The 25,166-nt window shown below is 33.2% G+C and overlaps 2 protein-coding genes and 1 non-coding gene across 4 annotated transcripts; 1 reads left to right on the top strand and 2 right to left on the bottom strand.

The window, feature by feature from the left end:
* Window positions 1-1,105: 1,105 nt before the first annotated feature.
* On the bottom strand, window positions 1,106-4,276 carry LOC107798334 (protein POLLENLESS 3-LIKE 2-like). Its single transcript, XM_016621311.2, has 4 exons — window positions 3,959-4,276; window positions 3,064-3,276; window positions 2,716-2,871; window positions 1,106-2,167 (listed from the first exon to the last, which is right to left on the bottom strand). The coding sequence occupies exons 1-4, from the start codon at window positions 4,124-4,126 to the stop codon at window positions 1,322-1,324; spliced, it is 1,383 nt and encodes a 460-aa protein (XP_016476797.1). The 5' UTR covers window positions 4,127-4,276; the 3' UTR covers window positions 1,106-1,321.
* Window positions 4,277-10,966: 6,690 nt separating this feature from the next.
* TRNAI-AAU (transfer RNA isoleucine (anticodon AAU)) lies at window positions 10,967-11,040 on the top strand. The gene has a single exon. It is a non-coding gene; the product is annotated as a tRNA-Ile (tRNA).
* A 2,159-nt stretch (window positions 11,041-13,199) lies between these two features.
* On the bottom strand, window positions 13,200-22,272 carry LOC107798338 (26S proteasome non-ATPase regulatory subunit 4 homolog). 2 transcript variants are annotated; one of them, XM_016621318.2, is made up of 11 exons: window positions 22,096-22,272; window positions 21,871-21,984; window positions 20,868-20,973; window positions 17,937-18,051; window positions 17,644-17,853; window positions 17,255-17,561; window positions 16,262-16,385; window positions 14,830-14,933; window positions 14,642-14,710; window positions 13,654-13,712; window positions 13,200-13,546 (listed from the first exon to the last, which is right to left on the bottom strand). In XM_016621318.2, exons 1-10 carry the CDS (start codon window positions 22,105-22,107, stop codon window positions 13,671-13,673), a joined length of 1,203 nt encoding a protein of 400 aa, XP_016476804.1. In that variant the 5' UTR covers window positions 22,108-22,272; the 3' UTR covers window positions 13,200-13,546; window positions 13,654-13,670. The 2 variants fall into 2 exon arrangements, with proteins under 2 accessions (XP_016476804.1, XP_016476805.1); XM_016621319.2 differs by having other exon boundaries at window positions 13,654-13,709.
* Window positions 22,273-25,166: the final 2,894 nt, after the last annotated feature.

Raw genomic sequence — 25,166 nt, 5'->3', positions numbered from 1 at the left:
AACGTTGAAACCACAAATCGCACCATGAATCAAACTTATAAACTTTTAAATCTTCCAACTTCCAAATCTCGTGTCGAAACATACCAAATTAATTTGAAATGACGTCAAATTTTGCATGCAAGTCCCAAATGACAAAACGGAGCTAATCCGACTCTCGGAATTGCATTCTGACCCCAATACCACCAAAGTCAACTCTTGGTCAAACCTTTCAACCTTTCAAAATTTTAACTTTTCAATTTTCGCCAAAATGCTTCAAATTACCCTACGGGCCTCCAAATCCAAATCTGGACGCATGCCTAAGTCCAAAATCACCATACGAAGCTATTGGAATCATCAAAATGCCATTTCGAAGTCGTCTACACTAAAGACAAAAAACTCTGGCCAACTCTTACCGCTTAAACTTCTAAAACAGGAATCCTAACTGAACTCGGCCATACACGCAAGTTATGGAATTGACTCTGAACGGGAAGTAAATTCTCAAAAGGACTGGTCGGGTCGTTACAATAAGCATCAAACAAATGAAGACATCCGTCATGAATAATTAATTTCATATGTATGAATTGTGAGCAAGTATTTTATGAGAGCGCGTGGTAGATTGGAACAAATCAACAATAATTCAAGTGAAAATTAGTCATAAAAATTCCATCATCAATTGGATGGATACAAATGTGATGGTCTTCATCGTACATGCTTTCGTTAGATATGAATATTTGAAATTCTACGAAAGGGTTGGAGATCTTGAACTATAAATTGATGAAATCATTGAGCACTGCAAAAATGTATACTTCCTCCAGTTCTAATATTAGTCGTTATGACAAACTAAATTTGTTTTAAAAATATTTGATTACAAAAACCAGAAATCATTTATTACTTTTCTTATCCATGTCGTTGTTCCAATTACTAGAAGTGTTTCATTTAGTGAAACATTCAAGGAAGAGATGAAGGGCGTTTGAAAACCTTAAAAGACAGAAGATAATATAAGATGGAGGTAGTAAACTTCCTCTGCTCATAATAGAATAGTAAATACCACAATTCTACATTGCTACTTTGGGAGCCCAAGTTACACTTCAAAGGCAAGGAAAGTGAAAGTGAGTGAACCATAAGAGAAACAAGGGTCATCTGCTTCATATTAATTGTAAACATCTTTTCCTTTTCAACAAAGAATTGTTCACAGGTTTCATTTGGAAAATCTCTTGCCATCTGCATACTACTCTCCTACTTGAGGATGTGAAAGGAGAAGAAGCTTATCTCCAACCTAAGAATGAATTACGATAACTTAAAAGTTGAAATTAGATTTAAGGAAGTTAAAAAGTCAATAGTGTTAAGCTCTTGGACTCAAAGACAAGGTAATATCTTGGAAAACTTTTAATCTTTTGTCAATTTTCCTTGGAAGAATTCCAGTATCTTTGCTTCCTCCTTCTGGCTTCAATATTTCATCACTTGAATTCAAAGCTGCAGCAATTATCGCTTGCTCAAAATCCTTGCTATTTGGTAACAACTCTGAATTTGACTGCTTTCGCGTCATATTTTCTTGTTCTATGACTGTCCCTTTGGACTCTTTAGTCATTCTCATGGGGTGAGCTGCATTTCCTGACCTTGTTCTCTTAAGATTTTCGGGCATCAGGGTACTACTCGTCGGCTCACTCACAATCTTGGATGTATAAAATGGAGGAGCGCGAATATTTAGCAAGTTTTCGTGTGAAACAGTTGGTTGCATACTCTTTGTAAGAACCCTATGGTTAGCTATAATGTTAGAATTCATGTTCTCATCAGCATATTTGGATGAGTTGGTGTTAGTAAATGTGTTATGTTCTTTGCAAGGTTGAGGTTGCCATATTGCAGAAGAACTCAAGAATGCATCAAAAAGCTTGCTTTGTTCAAGCCTAGAGCCACCTTTATTCAAAAGCACTGACTCAAGGTCGCGGAGCATCTGTTGTGCTCTCTCGTAGGCCTTGAGGTGCGAATCAACGCCTCTCGGGCCGTCTGCAACTGCTGGTTTCACCCTCCTAAGTGTATCTTTTGCCTCATTAACTCTTCCTTGTTTCATCAAACATATGCCTAAATTGCACATCTTGTTATTGTCTGGTGCAATCACTAGTGCTCTTCTATAAGCATCCTCAGCTTCAATGTAGTTGTTTTGTTGCATCAATGCCCACCCTAAATTTCCCTGAAAAGATAGAAAAAACTTCTTGATGTTAAATGAATTTCTATTATGCTCTCGTCATTACAAAAGTGTTAAAACTATACTCTCGTCGTTCCCTTTTCTATGACTCTTTTTCTCCATTTAGACCGTACTAAAAAGAATAGAAGTAACACCTTTCACATTTAAGGTTCTAAGAGTACTTGTTACGTGTCAAAAGTTTTTATAAAACTCTGTGACAAGTTAAATCTTGTCATATAAAATGAAACCGAAGAATTACAATCATTTACTAGTCCAAAAAAAAAATAGGAGAACACCTTTCACATTTATGATTTTTGGTATGTGTCAAAAGTCATTCTTGAACTCCGTAACAAGTCAAACACTGTTATATAAAATAAAATCAAAGAAGTATCATTTACCAGTAATCTATGACGACCTTTTTTTTTAACATTCTAAAAAGAATAGCACTAACACCTTTCTAAGAGTACTTTGGTACGTTTAAAAAGTTTATCTTTAACTCTGCGACAAGTCAAACACCTTCATATAAAATAAAACCAAAGAAGTGTATCACTTACCAATAATCTAGTTGCTTCTTGCTCCACAGAAACCTGAAACTTTTTCCCCTGTGATCTCGCCGTCTTGGTTCGCTTTCCATTGAAGGCCAAGCCATGTTGAATCAAGTACAACTTGTGCCTCAACAATGTTGTTTGGTCACCCAATCTTCCACATCTCTATATAATATCAACATTATAGCTTGTTAACAACAACATCTAACAACAGAATCAGTCTAATCCCACAAGTGGGGTCTGGGGAGGGTAGTGTGTACTGTAGGCACACCTTACCCCTACCTAGTAAGTTTGTTACATAGCATAAAAGGAAATTAACTGCAAATATTCTAGTAAACTTGGAGAATTATAGTAGACCTTGTATAGGTCTAGTAGGATATTGTCAAGAGCTTCTTGTGCTTGATCAGAACAACGACTTCGCAACGATTTAATTGCTTCAATGGCTTCTTCAGCTCTATTTTGTTGCTTCATTACAATTGCCATATCTTTGAGTGCACTATCTACTCTATCACCTGCATTTATTGCTGCCCAAAACAATGGAATTGCCCTTTCTGGATCCTTTTCCACCAACTGAGATCATACAATAAAACAATTCAGCAATTAATGAAAACATCCATTACATTAGTCTTGAAAACATTAATTCAAGACTAATGCTATTGCACTCGCTACGATTTTACATCAATAGGACCAAAGTTAGTATAAAAATATATTTTTGAAAACAAAATTTGATCCATCATATGTACAATTCGAGTCGAATACAGTAGTTGCAGCTACACCCGCTACCCCAAATACTACATCCGGTGGATGCAATGTCATTCCAATGAGTTCAACTAAACTGATTATTTTTTTGCACGGAGCATAAATATCTAGGTAGAATATCATTAAATTTCAACAAATACTAAGTTGCAAACCCAAAATTATAAGAGTGATATAGATTCAACCGCGAAAATATAAACATTGAACCCAACAACAACAAACCTAGTGAGTTCCCACAAGTGGGGTTTGGGAAGGGTAGTACGTACGCAGACTTTACCCCTACCCTACCGTGGGGGCAAAAAGACTGTTTCCGGTAGACCTTTGACTAAAGACAAGATGAAAGGAATCAAATCCTGGATTTTCTAACATCCGCCATTGATTATACTAATTGCTTCAACTAGAAGTCGATTACCAAAAGTAGTTAAAAATTAAAACTTTTTCACAATTTCAGACTCAGAGGTATTGACATATTTCTAAGGTTGTAAAAGAAGCTTACTTGGACATTTTTGGCTCTCACATAAGGGGTGTCACCAACAGGTACTTTGGGAATAATATGAAAGGATTCCGAACGAATCTTGGAAATTCCAAGAGGCTTTGCCGGTGAAGATGGCGCCGATTTTGTTGGTCTGAAACCAGGGGGTCCATTCCACATCTCTTGCACCATCTTCAGCTCCTACTATTGGTACTTATTGAGTATAGAATAAATTTTGTTTCTATTAGTACCCAAAATTTGCAGAGATTATGTGGAAAGGAAGGAGTTTTTAGAGATGAAGACTGTAATGAGTAATGGAGGGAGAATTTGAAGATGGAAAAAAGAAGAAATGGACTGATTTTAGGGAGAGTCTTTTTTGAATAATTCGACCGTTGAAGGTTACCGTTTGATTTGCTAGCCGTTGTCTCTCCTTAATTTCAACGAAAAAATAGTGGTATTAATGATTTTTTCCTGCTAACTTTACGTTTATGCTGATCAGCCCCCCCCCCCCCCCCCCCACCAAAGTATTATTAATATTCTGCCCCTTTCTGATTCTGTACTTTTTCATAACTTCTATACTTTTTCATCATATAATAATTCATCTTCCTAACTTCTATAGTTTTTTATAAAGTATAAACTTTAAAATAGTATATAAATATTATTGAATTATGTATATCTTACGTGTAATTGTTTAGTTGCATTTTGGTCTATCAAGCATTTGCTTTAGACTCTCCCACTTTTATAATAATTTAACTTTTAAAGTGCGTGCTTTACGCATGTACTCCTTATCAATGAGTGCACAATTTTAGAAAATTATATAAATATATTTTTTATAAAGACCAAATTGTTGCTATCTTTATTATCTAATATTAAAAATAAACAAATAACACAAAAGTACTTTTATCATGATTGTTCAAAACTTTGTTAAATAAAATAAAGTAAACTATTTAATCTTTTAGTTTTTTTTTAGAGATGTGAGAATGAAGAGGTTAGTCTTACACATTACAAAAAAAGTTGATAAAATGACAACATAAAATCTAAAAATGACTAATTTTGAGTTAAGAGTGAAAAATAAATTATTATTATTATTATTATTGTATAAAGAATAAAGCGAGATGTGATTTGCTAGATAAATGTAAATAAATTTACGAAAAATAATAATCAATGAAAACTTATTTAAAATATATTACTATTTCTTCCTTATTGCTTTAAATTCTCATTTTAAATATTTACTGTAATTACATTTTATCTAATAAGAATTATATTGGATTAAAAATAATAATTAGTAATTTTTTTAAGAAATGTTATACCTAATGTCTAGGACTTCTTTCCGTTAATGTAGAGGACTCTTTCTAGGCGATCCTAAGAAAGCACATGAGATTTGCTCTAACCCAAAATTCAAAAATTCATCATTTATAATTTGATTACAATTATGAAAAGATCCTTTATATCCTATTGGAACTAAGATAATAATAGGAAAAAATTACAATATTATAGTTATATACAGGTATGAAACTAAATAAAAACCAATTTAGCTACTATCTATAAATGGAGAAAGTGAAGGAAACTTTATTACTGTTAATTGAAAGCGCATTGAAAAATCAATTCTATAAGTAGTAAGAGAATAATTAAATGCATATTCCTAAAGCGAAAAAGGTCCAAATATGTCCTTATACTATACAAAATTGAGCACATTTGCCTTTCGTTAATACTTTAGCTCAAATATGCCCTTACCGTCACATAGTTGGTCTATATATGCCCTTAGAGTTACACAGTTGGCCCATATAATGTCCTTTTCAAAACGGAATCCACCCAAACTAATTAACTCTTTCGTTAATTGTATTAAAATGTATTACAAATACTATTTCCTTTTTATTAGTACTTTTTTCTTTATCTTTCTCTTGGCAAAACTCATAAATTCTAATTATTAAGAAAATTCTCCCATAAGAATATTTTTATAGATCTTATGTTTTTTAATTTTTTAATTTTTACTGAAGATATATTTAGTTCTAAAAAATTTAATAAAGTAAGATTGAAATAATATTTATGTAACAAAAAATTCGAAAATCCAACAAAACCGAACAATCCAAACCGATATAATGAATTTGGTTTGATTTTGATAAAAATCAAATCAACCCGTTCTATGTACACCCCTAATTTACATTGTTAATAAAAAATAAAAAATGTCCAGCTGAAAAAAGATTAACAACTTAAATTTATAACACTACAACTTGAACTCTAGGGTTTTAATTATTAAATTATCTTTCTAGAAATAATTTAAATATTTTGGTCTTTTGAGTATTGTTAAAGGTTGAGATTTTTTAATATTATTTTAAAGTTTAAACCATAATTTTTGGAATAATTTCATTTCATTTATTTAGAGGGCCAGTGAAATTGGAACTTGATTATCTTATGGGAGAATTTTCTTAATAATTGGAATTCATGAGTTTTGTCAAGTGAAATTGGTGACGAAAATGGAGAAGACATCAGTAATGGAGGAAACGGATAAGGGAGAAAGAAAAAGGAAAAAAAAAGAGAAGAAAAGAAAAAAGAAGAAAGGTAAAGAAAAAAAAGTACTAATACAAAGAAAATAGTGTTTGTAATACACTTTAATACAATTAACGAAAGAGCTAATTAGTTTGGATGTATTCCGTTTCGAAAAGAGCATATATGAGCTAACTGTGTAACTCTAAGGGCATATATGGACCAACTATGTGACGGTAAGGGCATATTTGAGCTAAATATTAACGAAAAGCAAATGTACTCAATTTTCTATAGTACAAGGGCATATTTGGACCTTTGCCCTTCCTAAAGAGTAGGGAATGAACTAAATAACTATTCCTAAAGAATAGGAAATTATTTATTCCTAAATATTAAAAAAATAATCAAAAAGACTATTTTATTCAAGATAAACTTTATTTTTTAAGGCCAAAAAGACGAACAACATTTCACTAAGGACATTCGTGATTTTAATATAGTATATATAGATATAGATGTTCTCTTTGATATAAGTTGTTATTTGGACAACCCTTGAGTTTAATTTTAAAGTATTTGAAGTTGCAGTAGAAAAATAATCTGTGAAAGTTGTAAATTTCAATGGGAAAATTATGCCATCGCGTTATAGGATATTTTGTTATTTCACCTCTTATTTTCCTTTGCGGTGCTATTATTAATATCTTTTATTCCCATGCTATTGAGAACTTCTAAACTTTTAGATTAGCTTGCATATGCCATTTTAGAATTTTTATATTCCTATACACTATTTCAAATTTTATTACTCTCCCTACTCAAGTTTTAATCTAATTACATAATATATACAAAATTACCAATTATGTACATTTTTAGGCATTTAATGATAATTATTAAATCCTAAAATTACTCTAATGTCTGTTTCTCTCTCCACCTCCCCCCCCCCTCCCCCCCTCCGCCCACGTATCTTCAGTATATCCCTCCATTAACGCATGTTTTTACTCTTTTTCAAAAATCCCTCTACAATTTTTCACTCTTCTTCAAAAATCCCTCTACATTTGTATAGATTCAAGCTCTAAATACCCTACCACACACCTCCATTAACGCATGTTGCTTTCTTAGCTTTCAATGAAGAAGAAAATATTTTCGAAGATCGGCCCTAATTCGAGTAAGAGAGCAGCAATTTCACCATTGACATCCATTAAAAGGCTTTGAAGCTTTGAATTCGAATTTGGGTTTTCAAAAATTATTATTTGTTTGGATTGGGTGTTGTTGCAAACAATTGAGAATATTATTTGGAGTTTATATCTCAATTTTGAGGGTGTTTTGGTGAAAATTAGACTTGATTTTGGCTGAATTTCAGATTGAAACTCAAAGAAGAAGAAGAAGAAGACATGACATACATTATACTTACGAAATTGTAGTAAAGTTGTAGTAAAATTATAGAAAAATTGTATTTTGTTGTTTATATATTTTTTTTAATTTAAATATTGTATGAAACTTGAACAATATTGTATAAAAATTATATTTCAGTTGTATGATATTGTAGTTGTATATAACTGGGGTAGAAATAATGTATGAAAGTTGTAGATAAGTTGTATAATATATAATTAGTTGTATAAAATTTATTTTTACTATGTATAAATCAGATATTTGCCTCTCTACTCCCTCGGGTAGGGGTAAGGTCTGCGTACACACTACCTTCCCCAGACCCCACTAATGGAATTTTACTGGGTTGTTATTATTATTGTTGTTGTTGTTGTATGTATAAATCAGATACAAAATATACAAAAGACATATTGTATAAAGTTTGTATAAAAATTATAGTTAAGTGGTATAATATTGTAGTTGTAGATAAGTTATAGATAAGTTGTATAATATATAATTATTATGTATGAAATTTATTTTTACTATGTATAAATCAGATACAAAATATACAAAAAATATATTTGTATAAAATTTGTATAAAAATGTATTTAAATTTGTTGGGTAATTGGTACTTGACCATGAAATGACCATTTTAGTTCCTTTCTCCTCTTACTGTTCAAAGAGTTGACTCGATCATTAGCAGTTCAAAAAGTTAAAATTATGATTTTACTCTCTCATTCTCCTGTATGATTTCCTAAAGTAAAAGAGATGGTTGAATGTTTCTTTTCTTGAGCTACAGGATGGCAGCAATGTATATCGACCCCCCAAACTTGTACCTGCTCCTATGGAAGAAGATAAAATGTCGAGGCAGGAGAGAAATAAATCGAGGAAGGAGACAATGGACTTGAGAAAGGCTAGACAAAACCCGTTTATGATAGATTTGGTGAATAATCTTGAAGGAAGACCCGAAGAGGTAATTCACGATCTGACTATTATACTGAGATATTTTCAATGACCCCTCCTGTATTTTATTATTGTTTTCGGTGAAATTTACGCATGTTTAAATTTCTTAGTCGTGCTCACTGATCTTGTTTGTTGTAAGAGGGGAGAGAGGAGAGAAAAAAGGAAAAGGGTGTAACTAAATCCCTTGATTGAAGGCACAAATAATGGATTGGGAGCCTTTTAAGGTGGATTGTGTATATTTTGTAACTAAAATGTGTTTAGGTCGGGTAAATACCAAAACATGGACATTTTTCGTAATAAGGTTTCAAATAGTGTATAGGAATAAAAAAATTCCTACTATTTTTAAGAAAGTGCCACGCAATTGTGTGGAAGATTTCAGTGAAGCATGTGGTCCATTATCCTAATTCCTACCACTGTTTCGGGAGATCGTTTAGTCTCATTCATCTCCAGCGAAAGAGCGTTCGATCAATGAGTTATTGCACATTTTTTTTTCAAGAATGGTTGTTTCTAGGCAAACCTCTTAGTTGTCTTTGCACTACTACCTCCTTTATCACTAAAGCTTATCCTCAACCTCTCACTACCCGATCTTGACCTTTGTTATTTTGAGGTCATATCTAGTATTCAGAATTCACGGTAAAAAAATCAATTCTATTGTTTAGCAATTGAAAATCCATTCAAATGCACCTTACTTTCATCCAATGTAGTCTCGGGTTACAAGGCCGAACTTGATTAACAAATAATAATGCATGTCATAATAACAACAACAACAACCCAGTATAATCTCACTAGTGGGGTCTGGGGAGGGTGGTGTGTACGCAGACCTTGCCCCTACCCTGGGGTAGAGAGACTGTTTCCAATAGACCATCGGCATCCTTACCTCCAAGAACTCCCACCTTGCTCTTGGGGTGACTCGAACTCACAAAAAAGTTCATAGATTGATACGAAATAAATCATATTGATAATAGTACTAAGGTTTCAAATAGTGTATAGGAATAAAAAAAATCCCTACTATTTTTAAGAAAGTGCCACGCAATTGTGTGGAAGATTTCAGTGAAGCATGTGGTCCATTATCCTAATTCCTACCAATGTTTCGGGAGATCGTTTAGTCCCATTCATCTCCAGCGAAAGAGCGTTCGATCAATGAGTTATTGCACATTTTTTTTTCAAAAATGGTTGTTTCTAGGCAAACCTCTTAGTTATCTTTGCACCACTACCTCCTTTATCACTAAAGCTTATCCTCAACCTCTCATTACCCGATCTTGACCTTTGTTATTTTGAGGTCATATCTAGTATTCAGAATTCACCGTAGAAAAATCAATTCTATTGTTTAGCAATTGAAAATCCATTCAAATGCACCTTACTTTCATCCAATGTAGTCTCGGGTTACAAGGCCGAACTTGATTAACAAATAACAATGCATGTCATAACAAAGTTTGAATATTATCAATCAATTAGTATCCCGAATTGTTTCACAGATTGATACGAAATAAATCATATTGATAATAGTACTATGTGAAATATTCGATTTTTTCCCTTCCTTAAGCCCTATATCATAGGTACAATATTTGAACCAATAGAGGACCTTTTGTTATGTGTGACTCGATATAATTCCATTCCAAATCCATCCGAAAACCTTCCAAGAAAAATCTCAAATTTGGATCTCAAATTGTTCTATATTTCTCTCATCTTAAGCTTCAATAAGTTCAGTTGGCCATACAAGTAAAACTCCTAATACAGAATCTACATATCAATCAATTACCCACCACATGATTAATTGCACTATTATTGTTTCTTCTCTCAAATCTTAATCAATCAACCATTACGTCTCAATACCAAATTAGTTGACGATTATGATCAGTTCTCTCTATGGGAAAGGACTAAGTTGCTCGATAAAATAAATTGAACTTGAAAGAGTAAACAGAAAACAATATATAGAACTTCAAAAACTTAGAGCAGAAGGTTGCAAGTAGCCAAGTAGTAATCAGAAGACCAAAAAAAAAAACGATAACTAGATTGAACTGTTAAATGAACATGACGAAAAGAGAATTTTGTTACGTCGAAATCATCTAATTTCATGGCTCAGAGCATTACGGAAAGAGAATTTTGTTACCTCGTAATCATCTTTCATGGCTCAAATCTGGGTCTCTTTCTGCTTCTTCCGATCTACGTCAACGTTAAAATCCATTACCTTCGATAATGATAAAATTATAAATCAGTGTACTGAGAACAACTGGCCCATTAGCTCAGTTGGTTAGAGCGTCGTGCTAATAACGCGAAGGTCGCAGGTTCGAGACCTGCATGGGCCAAAAATGATCAATTGTTTTTGTGTTTTCGAAACATTCTTATGTATTCCATTGAAGTTGCTCGTTCAATGGTTACTTACGTGTTTCAAAATGTTTTCCGAATTATGCACTTCACATGATTTGCAATGCAAACATTCCCTCAATTGAAAACGATCTATGCACAATTTATTAATCATTTTAGTGATCATATTAAAATTGCAAAATGTACTGTAGTAATTGCTACATCTTTGATTCTCGTATTTAAGTTTATATACATTTCTAATGTAATAATCTTTTACACCAACGTAATCTAACTTTGTTATAGCAAATATTAATATTTATTTTAAATTACTAATCAATCACATGAGAGGTGCATAAATTACGCCTTTAAAAATCAGTGAGATACTGATCATTCGAGGACGACTACCTTCATTATATTAAGCGTGAAGAGCTAATACTTAATTACTAAAGCTTGATCTCATTCTCACTAGTATATATATATATATATATATATATATATATATATATATATATATATATATATATATATATATATGTCTTTTTCTATCAACATTGTAATTCCACATTTTTAATTTGTCTGAATACGTCAGTACGTAGAGTGCAAAAGTTTAATATCGAGATCTATCTATGAATATGCATGTTTGATCTGAATGTGTATATTTTTCATTTTAAAATGGTGAAATATGGATCCCAATCTCTCCGGAGGAATTGAAAACTTGTTGGAAAATTTGCGAATAGAAATCTGATTGCAGTGTTGGTATGTATATACTCTGAATCTAATAGTGGTGTTAATTCTTGTGGGTAGACTACATGGAAATAACACATCAGTGTCCAACCACAACGAGCTAAGCTACAACCTTTGTTTATGCATTTGTACGTGTTTCCCTTTGTTTTTCTTATTTTCTTGTCTTTCCTACTTCGTACGAATAATGGATAAAGTCAAGTAAAGCTGCCTAGCTTTTTAGTATTTCTGGTTCATCACATATTTACCTGAATTATCTATAAATTTAAGACTCATATGTAATACTCCTGTTAGATTAAGTTTTTCTTTTTCTTTATGCATGGAAAAGAGAGTGAGAAGCAGGCCAATACACTAAGGGGTCGTTTGCTAGGTAGCTTTGTATATTAATAATATCTTATTTCGTACACTTTTTGAAACTACACATTAGTTATGCAAGCATTAGTTATATACTCTATTTGGTATTATCCTATGCATAACTAATGCATAGAAAATCATGGTATCAATAATGAAATGAGTTTTAATGCATGCATTAGCTTAGTTAAAGATAAAATTGCCCTTCAAAATTTATGCTTGATTAAAATATGATATTATATTAATGCAAGTTTGATGAAAAGTTTGATAATGAAATTGCTCCCGCTATTTATATCTATACATCGCCAATTTCTTCATTGTAAATTCATAAATCTGCACACTACTACTACGTACTGGAATGCACTTGTAACCAGCTCATTTTCCTTTTATTTTTTTAAATCAAACTTTCTTTGCCTAAAAATCCAAGAAAGTGAAAAATAAAATTACATCCCTAGTAGATAAATAAATACTTAGCATATTTTCTTTTTTTTATAAATAAATATCTAGTTCTATACTACAATATAGGTAAACAAATCAAATAATTTTTTTAAAACCTTTTTCATATAAAAACATTCATCGACATGTGTTTCTTTTAAAAATAAAAAGTGATGGACTGATTATGAGGGTACTTTTTGTAAACAAACAATTCTTTTAAAAATTGTGCAATGCTTTGATACATCAAACCAAACAATGGATAAGAAATATGTCAGCATAACTAATGCAAGCATAATTAATATCAGCATTATTAATACACCTTATTCAGCATTATTTTTATGCACCCTACCAAATGACCCCTAAGACTACTTCGACCGAAATGTTGCATTAGCTATACAACAAAGACAGTGGATTATATGGTGCACTCATATATGTTGTACTGAGATGATGTCGTCTTTGCTAAATGAGGCTCTACTTGAGCTTAACTAGTTTATAACTTCTCAAAATTTTGACTATTTAGTTTACAAAATAATTACCTTTTTTTGGTAACTTTCCCTAATGATTTTCCTCATATGGTATGGGGAGAAAGAAGCAAGTTATAAGTGTACATTTCTGGTAAATCAACAGAACAGATGACATCAAAGCTGAGCCAAACACAAAATCATGCAAAACATTATCCAATAGGAGCTGCTATTTTTCTCATTTTTTCCTCTAATTCGGTGGGGGTAGAACGGAAGGATGGGTACGTAGAGCTAATTAGGCACCATCTTTCCTGCTTCCAGGATAGAGAAAACAGTAAACACAGGTAGGACAATTGGCATTTGCCATTTTCTCAATAAACTATACTTCAAATTGAGAAGCAAGGCCGAGGGTAACAAAGTATTTAAGTTCTTTTCCACACAAAAAATACTATAAGCCCCATTCCTAGAATCAGTTTCATCAATCTGCATCATATCTTGATTACCATCTGAGCTTCTTGGCCTACAAATAAACACAGTCTCATCAACATGAGCACAATTATGGGGGGGAAATTCAAAGCCAATAGTGAAAAGGCTCCATAGGAAAACACTGCTTAGACGCGTACGTACATTAGTTCCAGGCATCATCACTTTTTGTCCTCTTTCTGCTCCTTGTCCTCATCCTTCTGCTGTGATGAAATAGACATAGATGAGACGGAATGCTACTAAAAACTAAAATAATCAGTATTGGGGCTAGGAGAATACACACATATCCACAGAGAACATGATATTTGGGTCAAAGTTGACCCGTACGCCCTATTATGTCCACATCATTTAAAGCGTGTGTCAATACAAGAAGCTAAGTGCCTATTGAATTAAGGAATAGGACACAAAGAGAAGGAAAGGCAGCACCTAAATCAGTATAACATGATCCAGATACTGCGCAATTAGAGCTTTCAAATATTTCTATTTCCTTTGCCCAGCTTTTTCCTCTGTTAATTTTGGAAGCTCAAATCTAGGAAGAACACAAACTTCATCTTCCTTTTGTTGCCTTCCACCTCATTGGTCACCTTTCGTTTCTTTCAGAAAGATTCGCCCCCAAGGGCCTTGTACAAAACTTTATTACTTCAAGAATGAGCTCAGCTTTGTCTACAATTATTTCTTAGAGTTCACTTGGTAAGATATAAAATATAATGCTCAAAGTATCTACTAAAACAGCAGGTGTGCCCTGACTCGAAAGGCGGTTATACATCATCACTTTCAGCCAATTAGTCTCAACAAAAGACCCTTGAATTTCCTTTTAAACAAACACTAGAAGCTAGTTTTATATGCAAAGCAGTAGGTGTGCCCAGCTGTCTCTGGTGCTGTAGTTCCTAAATGAACTTTTCAAGTTATACTACATTTCTAAAATTCAAGGAGCATGCTTCTTTTGATATCTGAAGCAGCTAATATTCAACTTATCCTCACCATTAAACAAAGCAGATAAATTACTAGAAATCTAGAGACAAAATGACCATCTAACATGTTAAAGACGCAAAAATAAGAAATAGATATCGCCCTACACCAATACTTTACCAGCCTGCTTTTTAATATAATCTTATCAACCAAATTAACTCACCTCAGACTGGCCTTGCATGGAAGCAAGTAATTCTTTAACTGAAGGATCATTTGGATCAACACCAGGAAGCTGGGAAAGTAAACATACCAAATGAAAATCAAAGGAGATATGAAGTTTGATCCATAAGCAGATACTTTCTGATGATACATCTAATGAGTGTCATCTTTTACTCAGCATAAACAACTTACTGAAGCAAGAATTGATGACACGAATGATTGGTCTGCCAACAGTTTAGTCACATCTGTCTGGTTTGAATCATCTTTTGTATTGTCCTGCACTGACAATTGAAGAGCTGCAAGCACAAGAAGCGACAATACATATCAAGAAAGCATAACTAAGAACCTTTACATGAATGTCTAAGAAAGCATAACTAAGCACCTTTACACAAATGTCTAACGTAGCAAGAAGGAATGTGCACAGCTGCAGCCTTTGAGGCATTCAAAAAATTTCATAGGACTAACCAAAGTCATCTAACAGGTAACTAACAGTGTCGCATATTACACCTTTTGTCATTTATAGATCATTCTGGGATGATAAGAAGGTTGGGAAGTGTGGTTGATAGGCAGTTATTCAAAATATTTTACATTTAAAGAATGCCAACTCTCATCTTCTTTTTTGGAAATGGAACTCTCATCATGTTATTTCAAAGACATTATGCAAACTATTAAAAAAATGAAAGGGTAGTTACAGAAACCTCCTTTTTCCTTGTGGGTGGGGGGAATAACCCATAGCCCATGGAGTATATATCTATACTTGCAATGACCAAAAAACCAGAAAAATCAGAATGTGAGAAAAAATATGATAGTGAACAAGATAGATATACTTTGCATAGACTTCACCTTATTCATAAATAAATAAATAAAAAGAGTCTCTCTATCCCAATATATGCGACATAAGGATCCAGCTACAGAAGTTGATCTTTAAAATTTGCAATCCATAGCCCAGCTTTACATGTATAGGCTTAGACTGCTGGATAGGAGAACACAATAGGAGGTAGATTGTTTTTTGTTTACTCAGAGTAGCTAGCTGTGTGCTATGCTTGTTTTGTAATGTTTCCACTGGTGATTAATATAATATTTTAATTACCAAAAAAAAAATGTGGCACTCTCTGCTTTTTAGTTTGTCCCAAAGAATGATACTTTTATATATTTAGAAATAATGTAACTTTAAACTTCCCATTTTACCCCATAATGTAGCGATTTGTAGCCACAAATGTCTATGGCTTGTTTTAACCACAAGTTTAAAAAAGTCTTTCTTTCTTAAACTCTGTGCGCAATCAAACATTCTCACATAAATTGGGACAGAGAGATTACTTTTCACGTAGCTCCTTTCATTCTTCAAAGTATACATTAGATGCATTAATTGAAAACAATCAATCGTATCAAAGAACAAGCACTGAATCAAGTGTGAGACAGGTAATATTACACATTGTATGTATAGCAGTTGGTAAAATCTACCAGTACTGAAATCAATTGAAAAGGCAAGTAAAAAGAACTTGAAATAATGTACAAGAACTGATGAGATTAGGTAGACTTGCTAAAATTTTGAAGAATATTTCTATGACCTAATGATATCAGCCAAACAAAGAACTTGACCTGAAAATATAGTTTTTTAACCAACCTAGTGCTAAATCTTGATCTTCAGAAGCTGCTTCTGACATGTCCGTGTCTCTTGGGGTAATGTTAGAGGAAGAATCATCCATCGACATTGCAAGTGCTTGCTGTAAGAGTGCATTCTCATCATCCTGTAAGGGATCAATTTATAGTTCAGGAGTTAATGTCATTATTGAGTAACAAAAGGCCAGGCATTACAAAAAGCTTCAAGCTTGAACTCATTTTCTTGAAGAAAATTTCTATCTCCACAAGTTTCTCTGCTAGGTATGTGAAGATAAAATAAGATGCTGGAAGACATCTTAAGTTGACTGAAGTATTTAAGTATGCTTAGTGTTAGAGTCCCACATTGGTTGAGGGCATTGGCTATTGTCTCTTTATATGGCCTTGGTTAATCATCACCTCGTGAGTTAACTTTTGGGCGGAGTTAGGCCCAAGGTCCATCTTTCTTCACATGGTTTCAGAATAAGACGCAACTTTATTCTTGGTTTACCCAATGTTGGGGCCCCATCTTATATTTTTCAGCCTTCAGATGTCCAATAACAAATACATCCCCCCCACCCCCCCAAAAAAAAAGAGTAAAAGAGATACGACATAGATAAATGCAACTCTCCCAAATTTGGGCAATTAATAGGCACTAGAACAATGTGGCACTTAACACCTCATGCGTAGGGCTTGGCCTATCCATCATATTTGGTCGCATATAAAATGTCATACTTGGTCGCGTGTAAGATCCGTAACAGAGACTCAAATCCCCTTACCTAGTCCCAAGCTCCAACAGCCCGAGCAAGCTTGACCGCGATTAATGATTGTCCACAATGGGCTTACCATTATTTAACATAAATATGTCATGTGCCCATAATTGGAACCCCCACACCCCTCCCCAACAATAAAATGGTAAAACAAAAAATCAACATTCAAAAGTAATCAGTTTCTTCTTTTCTTCTCTAATGTTTTTAACTCAAAAGGTCATAGGATTTTTCCAAAATAGTAATATACCAACCATTAGATCAGCTGCCTTGTTTTCAGTTTCAGATGTTCTGGCACTGACATTTTCAGTCATTGTAATATCCTGAGAAGTTGACTGCATTTCTCCTTTTTCTTGTGCAGATTCTTCTGCAGCCTTCTTTGCTGCTGCTTCTTGCCTAGCCCTTTCCTCCTCCATTGAAACTCGAAGTGCCAGAGCAAGTTCAGGATCCAAATTAGGATCTACACCAAAATCATAGCCAGACCCTCCACCAGCAGCAGCCGCAGCAGCTGCTGCAGCAAATCCACTCCCGCCCTCACCATCTCCAGTAAAAATAGGAGTACTGCAAATTTCAGATGAATAACATCATGTATTATGAAAGTTATCTGAAGTTAAAAAAAAGGTGGTAAAATATCACTAGTTACCTTATTAGCACATCAGAAAGAGCAGTAGGTCCAGGAGGAATATGGATGATGTGACTGCTATCATTGTTGTTTACTGCAGCGACTAATGCCTCAAGCTTCTCAGTCTTCCCCTCATCTTCCTCACCAAAACTAATAACATCAAGAGCTACGCTATTCTTCTTCAACTTTCTTCCAATCATCTCCAAGACCTTCTTGTCCTGTTTAACAGGACTGAACAAATAGTAAACGTTAATATAGAAAGGAAAAAAATCAACAGCTACAGCAGCAAAGACTAAACAGGAAAAAGCCATCACCTGCCAGCAAAAACAATGATCCTCTGCTGTTGCTTTTTGTTTTGCCGATGCTTCAGAGCCAACTGTGCCACCTGAATTCCAGCAGCCAAATTCAATTCACCACCGATATCTAATCCTGAAAGGGGAAAGAAAAGGCTGGTCACATAAGAAATTGAAATGAAGCTATTAAAAGGAGTGTATTAGACAATATGTAGTTAACGAAACATCTTAAGATGGCAAGGATGTGAGTACCATGCATAGACTATCAAGTATACACCAGCTTTGAGATTATCTTTCCGCAGCGTTCTTCTTCAGTTGAATAAAATTAAACTAATAGATAGGTGACGGCTGTTCTATTGTGCTTGCAAGTAAATGAATACAGCACAAAAATGAGTGGTTAAATATCGAGAAAAGCCAAATTGAGGATCTTAGTGACTTTCTGTGCAGAAGTTCAGAGAGAGATCCTCAATTTTGTTCCGAATCCTTTAGGCATTGCCAGTCCTTTCAGTTACAAATTTGATCTCTTACTCATTACCGCTTTTGTTCCGAATCCTTTAGGCATGTTTTTACAGATATAACACGTCTATAGGTTTTTATACTACACCACCTCATTTCTTCCTAAGAAACTCATCATTTTTACTTTGTTTCTTTTCTCTCATTCGATTGGGGACCTTCTATTTTTTTGTGATAAGGTAAATTTCATTCATCAGGTACCAAGGTGGCACAAAAAGGTACATAGAGCATCCCAGAAACACTCATCATCCTCTACAGCCCTCCTAACAAATCCAAAAATTTAATTCATTCGACTGGGGACTTAAAAGCTTCCTCCTCTGTCTATGCCAAATAAAGGACTGAAAATGCTATCAGACAAAGTGTAGGAACAGAACATCTTTATTACAGTACAGTTTATCTTAAAAAGGGGGAATTTTCACTTTTTTTATAAACGAGAAATTCCCGAGGGTAGTGGTGCACAGTTCGAAACTCCATGGATAATGGGCCTGCTCCTTTGCCCTTCTCCATTTAAATACAAGGATTTTGTCTACGCCATGATTTGAGCCCATGACGTACCTAACCCACACATCACGCGCCGTCTAATTTCCTTTTAAGAAAACTTCATTTTTTTCAACTATAAAGCAGCAGAACTTACATTTACATCATACTATCTCCATTTCATTTTATATGGGGGTATTTCACTGGAACAATGTTTAAGAAAAAAGAACTTTTTGGCGTATATCAAAAGTACTCTTAGAACCCCTGATATATTAAAGGGAAAAGGACCAAATATACCCCTCTACTTTTATATATTGTTTACATTTAACCTTTGTTATACTATCGGGCCAAATTTACCCCTAGCATTATAGTATGGGGCCAAATTTACCCCTGCAATCAACAAACTTTTAAAAATATCCCTTGATCTGTTAAGTAATCCAAAATCTCCCAAATTCCTTTTATTTAAATCACTTGTTGTTCTTCTTGGTCCACTATTTTTGAAATAATTGGCATTTACCTGCTTTCTTAATTAGAGAGAAAAAATAAGAGAAAAAAATATTAAATAATACAACCGAATAAACAAAGTATAGTAAATTGAAAAATCTAAATTAGGTAGCTTTTCTAAATTCTAAAAGTATTTACAACATCCCAATTTTAATGAATTCGTTGCACCCAATGTATGGAGACTTTGCAACTATTAGTGATTGAAGTTGAAGTACCTCGGAGACTTTACATTGTCTAATTCAACTTTGTTTTAATTAAATGCCTACACATTTTGCACCCTTAAGTTAGTCAATCGAACTCTATACTAACTAGTCAATGACAAAATATATTTGAATATACATATACATACATGATGATCATATGCATATAATACACAATAAATAGACCCACTAAATTCTACGGTGTGTATATGATTGAAAAATAAAATAAAAAATTAAACCAATTTTATTTATTACAAAAAGAGAAATGGGCGCATTGGTAATAAAAAAAAATTATGAATAATTTGTATAGTCTAGTAACTTTAGCATTCACATCAATAGTAATTTTTGAAATTAAAATAGTGGACCAAGAAGAACAACAAGTGATTTAAATAAAAGGAATTTGGGAGATTTTGGATTACTTAACAAATCAAGGGGTATTTTTAAAAGTTTGTTGATTGTAGAGATAAATTTGGCCCGATAGTATAACGGAGGTTAAATGCAGACAATATATGAAAGTAGAGGGGTATATTTGGCCCTTTTCCCTGTATTAAATATGCCATGGCATTTTTATGGCTATAAAGGATGTCATTAAGGATACAATTGGAAGCTTAAAATTAAAAAGTTTTTAAACATAAAAAGGTGCCTTTTTTTTAATAGATTAAAAGGAAAGAATGATACTATATAAAATTGAATCAAGGGAGTACAATATTACAATGGCATTATGTCTTCTTTTTAATTTTAGATAATTATCGTCCTTCTCTATGGCGATGCCCATATGTTTGAATTTTAAGAAGGCAGGCAAGTTTTTGAGATATTATTTAAAATTTACGAAGGGTATAAATAGGTTTCATCACAAAATACCTAGTGATATAGGGGATACTGATAACCCTCTTATGTAAATCTTCCATTAGAGAAAAAACTGTAACTGCACAACTGGAAAAAAGGAACAGCTTGGACAGGAAGAAACAAGTGGCTCTAGGGCCTAGGCACACTCAAACAAACACCAACAAATGAGTCATATCCTGAAACTTCCGGAAAAAACTTTGACAAGATCTTATACAAGTAGTACTAGAACCGCAACCACTCAACATTCCATATTTGTTCTTGGCATCAAAATCTTAAGTTGTTTTAGTAAACCTAGTGTCCATTAAATTTAGCGTCAACACAGAAAGCCGCAAAACCTATAGAAGTGATTTTAGAGGCCTCTACCAGTAATGAATTACTAATAAGAAAAGCACAGCCGACTAGGGAAGCTTACCGTGCGTGCAAGCTAACATTTTTCCTAGGTCGCTGGTAGGAGTAACCAATACACGAACTCCTTTGCCAGCCATGGTCAATACTCCAACTGTATTCTCGGGATTCGACTGCAAACCAATTAACACAGATCAGATAATGGAACAGTCAAGAGTACAGACTTGGTGCTTACTAAAAGGTAAATAAATTACTGAAATACATAGCCATTGATTCATCTATTCACGGAGATTCTTAAAGAGTAAAACTCCTTATCACTACGTGCATAGTACCATTGCACCCACTACTCCTTTGTGATAACTGAGCATACTCAGTATAAGCATATATATGAGGCGCACTTAGTTAAGTCTTGAAGCTAGGTATAAATGATGAGCTTAAGTGCAGACAATCAAGGCGCTATGGCGGGTGTCTTATTACCCATGAGGCTCCCTCTTGAAAATGATGACACCAAACAATACTCCCTCCTTCCTAATTTATGTGATGGTATTTACTTTTTAGTCTGACCCGAAAAGAATGACACATTTCTAATATTAGAAATAATTTAACTTTAAACTTCTCATTGTATCCTTAATGAGATGATTCAAACAAACAGAAGCGCATCTAGAGCATTAGGTGCGGACTCGGACAAACTAAGTAGCTTTTGCTTAGACCATGTATTTGTATTAGGAAATATTTAATTGCAAACCCAGTAATAAAGATGAGTATAGGCTCTGTGGCAAGTTCAGAACGCATAAATTTCAAATGATGGATCCACCTTTGCACACAAATATCAATGCCTCGTCTTAGACCACAAGTTTCAAAAATTTTGTATTTCTTTTTTAAATTCTGTGTCCGGTCAAATATTATCACATAAATTGGAATGATGGGAGTAACTATTTCAGTTAGTAATACTTGTATCATTTCCTTACAATTGTTATTTGTGTTTCTAGTAATTATTTTTTGAATTACATAAATATTTTTAATATTTTCCAAATTTGAATCTTTCTTCATTATACTCTACGCTATATTACCTGGGTTTTGGAACCACAAAATAAGCTAACTGCGTCAGTTTGAGCTTCAAATCGATTGCGCGGATAATCTCCATTACGCATCCACTCAGAATTGTCGATACAGATCATTGTTGCCTGACACAAATAATTACAATAAAAAACCGTAAGAAACCCTAATTTGCAACAAATAACTTACAGATTAAAACTGAATATTGACAAAAAATATAAAGAGGCTAAGAAACAAACCTCGAGAACCATTGTTAACCGATCGAAAGGCTAATGTGAAGAATGTGTTTGTTTAGGGTGAAAGGAATTCAAGTTTACTTGGGGGGCAAGTGATTTCTATCTGCTAATATATAGTAAGGACTGAAAGTACCTCAAAACGGAATATTTTTGTTGTAGAACATGTAATTGAATCGGGTTATTACAGTTTTCATGGTAGAAATAATAATTTAAACATTAGCCTAAATTAATCACTTCTAATTTGATCCTTTCTTAACATATTGTATTATATCGTAGTGTATGCAATATTTGAATAGATTGTATCGTTTTTTGTTGTTTAATAATATCACGCACTAACAATTTAAAAGAGTACAATATTACAAAGAAAAAATAAAGTATGGGATAAAGTAATTATAAAAAATGTAGGGTAAAGCGTAAATATAAATATAGTAAGGACAAGATGAGGAAAAAATAAGATAACGACACGATCACACTAAATCGGTCGTCACATAAAACGATCTTTTTGTCGTTACGTAATAATGAATTTAACAATACAATACAATAAATTTTAAATAATAATCCAAACAAAGGTACAATAATAATAGAGAAAATATGCTCGGTTAATTTAATCATTGATATTTAAAACTCCAATCCTTATATGTATGGTTACTTTCTCGTTAATTGTTTTTTAAATATTTTAATATTTTAATTTTATTTCTAGAAGCCAATATAAATATTTTCTAATTTTGAGATATTATTTTATAGATAATTTTAAAATAAACAACGCATATCGTTCCTCAGATTTATATTGCTTGTATATGTTTTTATATTGAAAATATTTAACATCCAATTGTTCATTCTTTTTAAATTTTTTGAATTTGGTTAAGTGTGAAGGTATACATGAATGTGAGTTTATTGCTAGGTTAATGAAGGAATACTGCTTAAGAAAATTCACGTAAAAGATATTTCAACAGATCATAAATTTTTTAATTCATTCAATTTTTGCTAAATATATATTGACTTATAATTTTTTTTATCTAAATTTATAGTAATAGATTAGATTTGTATTTACGTTGCAGGAAAAATAAAAAAAAATCGAGAATATTGTTGTCTTGTCACAAATAAAGAATTTTCTTAAACTCAACCCATGAAAAAAAAATAAACTCAAACTAAAGTCTTAATACATTAATTGTGGGAGTATTGTAATTGCATAGGTCATATAAAGGTGCAGAAATTGATCCCATATATACTATCTAAAAGGCAAGATTCACATCTTGCGTATGGTAACGACATAATTTGTTCACTAATAGACTTCTGTCATTATTAATTTCATGTTTTTGCATGATATTTACCTACATCAGTAATGAACAATATATACAAGTTTAGGCCATCCGGCTAAACTGATAAACAATCTAACAAGATAGATTGAATGAAGATTGTAAAATATTTTGGTCGTCCGGCAACTTATGAACAATTAAAAAATACAAATAAAATTTGCTCATCCAGCAAAATATATGAACAACTTACAAAAATCGTATAATGAATATAGTACTAAATTTCTGAACAGTTGAACAATATAATCAAATTATGTTTGATGTGAATAATTTAATAAATAGGTAGAATAGCGATAATACCAATATTATTACATTCAGTAGAACATGTGAAAATTTGAATAACACATACCAGATATGCCTGTAAGCATTTAAATTTTATCAGATTTAAATTCATAAAATAATTTGGATCATATTAAATTCAAGAAACTAGTCCAAACAAATATTGTGGCTAGTAAATTGAGCTAATTATTTAAATTCAATATGTATGTGTTGGGCAAGTCCATTTAATTGGACTATAAATTAAATGACAAGCCCACTTTATTAGCCCAAGGTCCAAATGCCTATTAGCCCATATTAAAGCACATGCTCATGCCACGTGTCAAATAATGTGGCAGTCCAAGTCAAATAAATGAGCCAATATAATCACGGCACATGTCACGTGATGTGGCAATCCAAGTCAAATAAATGAGCCAATAAAATCACGTCATGTGTCAAGAAAAGGTGGTAATCCAAGTCAAATCAACAACCAATAAAGTTGTGCCAAGTGTCTAGATGGTATTGGTTAGTTCAAACAGACTAATCAAATCGCAGAGCCACATCACTCCCTAAAACTATAAATAGAGGTCTCTATAAAGATAGAAGACACCAGAAGTGATAACAAGAAGCAATCAGAGAGCTCGTGGATCAAACACTGCAGATTTCTCTACAAGCACTCAACTTACAAGTTCAAGATCAAGAACGAAGCCAAATCAAATACCAAGGCGTTCAAGATCAAATTACTTGTTCGTGATCAAATCCAAATTCAAGTTCAAGAAGGAGATTCAAGACCAGGCTTTACAAGCCCTTGAATCAAATCAAAGTCAAGCTCGTTAAGATACTTTACATTCTCGAAGAATAAGAGGAACACCATAGAGATTGTAACACTCAATATTTATTGAAATCAAATACTATATTTGTTACACAATTTTTCAGTCTTGATTATTTAGTTTTCTCGACGCGGAAATTTGTTGTTACAAATTTCTGACACGCCCAGTGGGATAATCTCTACCTCTCATCTATTCAAATTACCAAATTTCAAGAACACTGAAATGGCTCTTAAGAAGATCAACTTCAATCTCACTACTGCTAAGGCTACGGATTCCAAGTTTACCTCTAATGTTGAAAACTTGCCGGATGCTACTATAGAAAGCACAAGACACGTCACTAGGAACAAAGCAAACTTAATGGGACAACAATCATTTCAAATGCCATTTGCATCGGTTCCTATCTTTGATTTTCGATCCTCAAATGGGGCAAGATCATTTTCAACTGAATTGGAAGAATGAGCGAACATTGCTAAAATTGTTAAAAAGACGTTGGCTCTACTTAGCCCGTCTAGATCTAAGAATCTCATCACATAAGATGATGATGATATCTTGATCACTGGATCTGCTCCACTCATTCCACGTGAATCTACCCAAAGTATGGTGTAAGAGAAAATTCATGCTTTGCTCCACCATCCACAACGGTTATCCAAGCAATGGTGACTAATACTTCAACCGT

This window comes from Nicotiana tabacum, chromosome 14 (genome assembly GCF_000715075.1).
Source record: "Nicotiana tabacum cultivar K326 chromosome 14, ASM71507v2, whole genome shotgun sequence".
NCBI classification, from domain to species: Eukaryota; Viridiplantae; Streptophyta; class Magnoliopsida; order Solanales; family Solanaceae; genus Nicotiana; species Nicotiana tabacum.
This window is presented reverse-complemented; position numbering and strand designations above follow the sequence as displayed.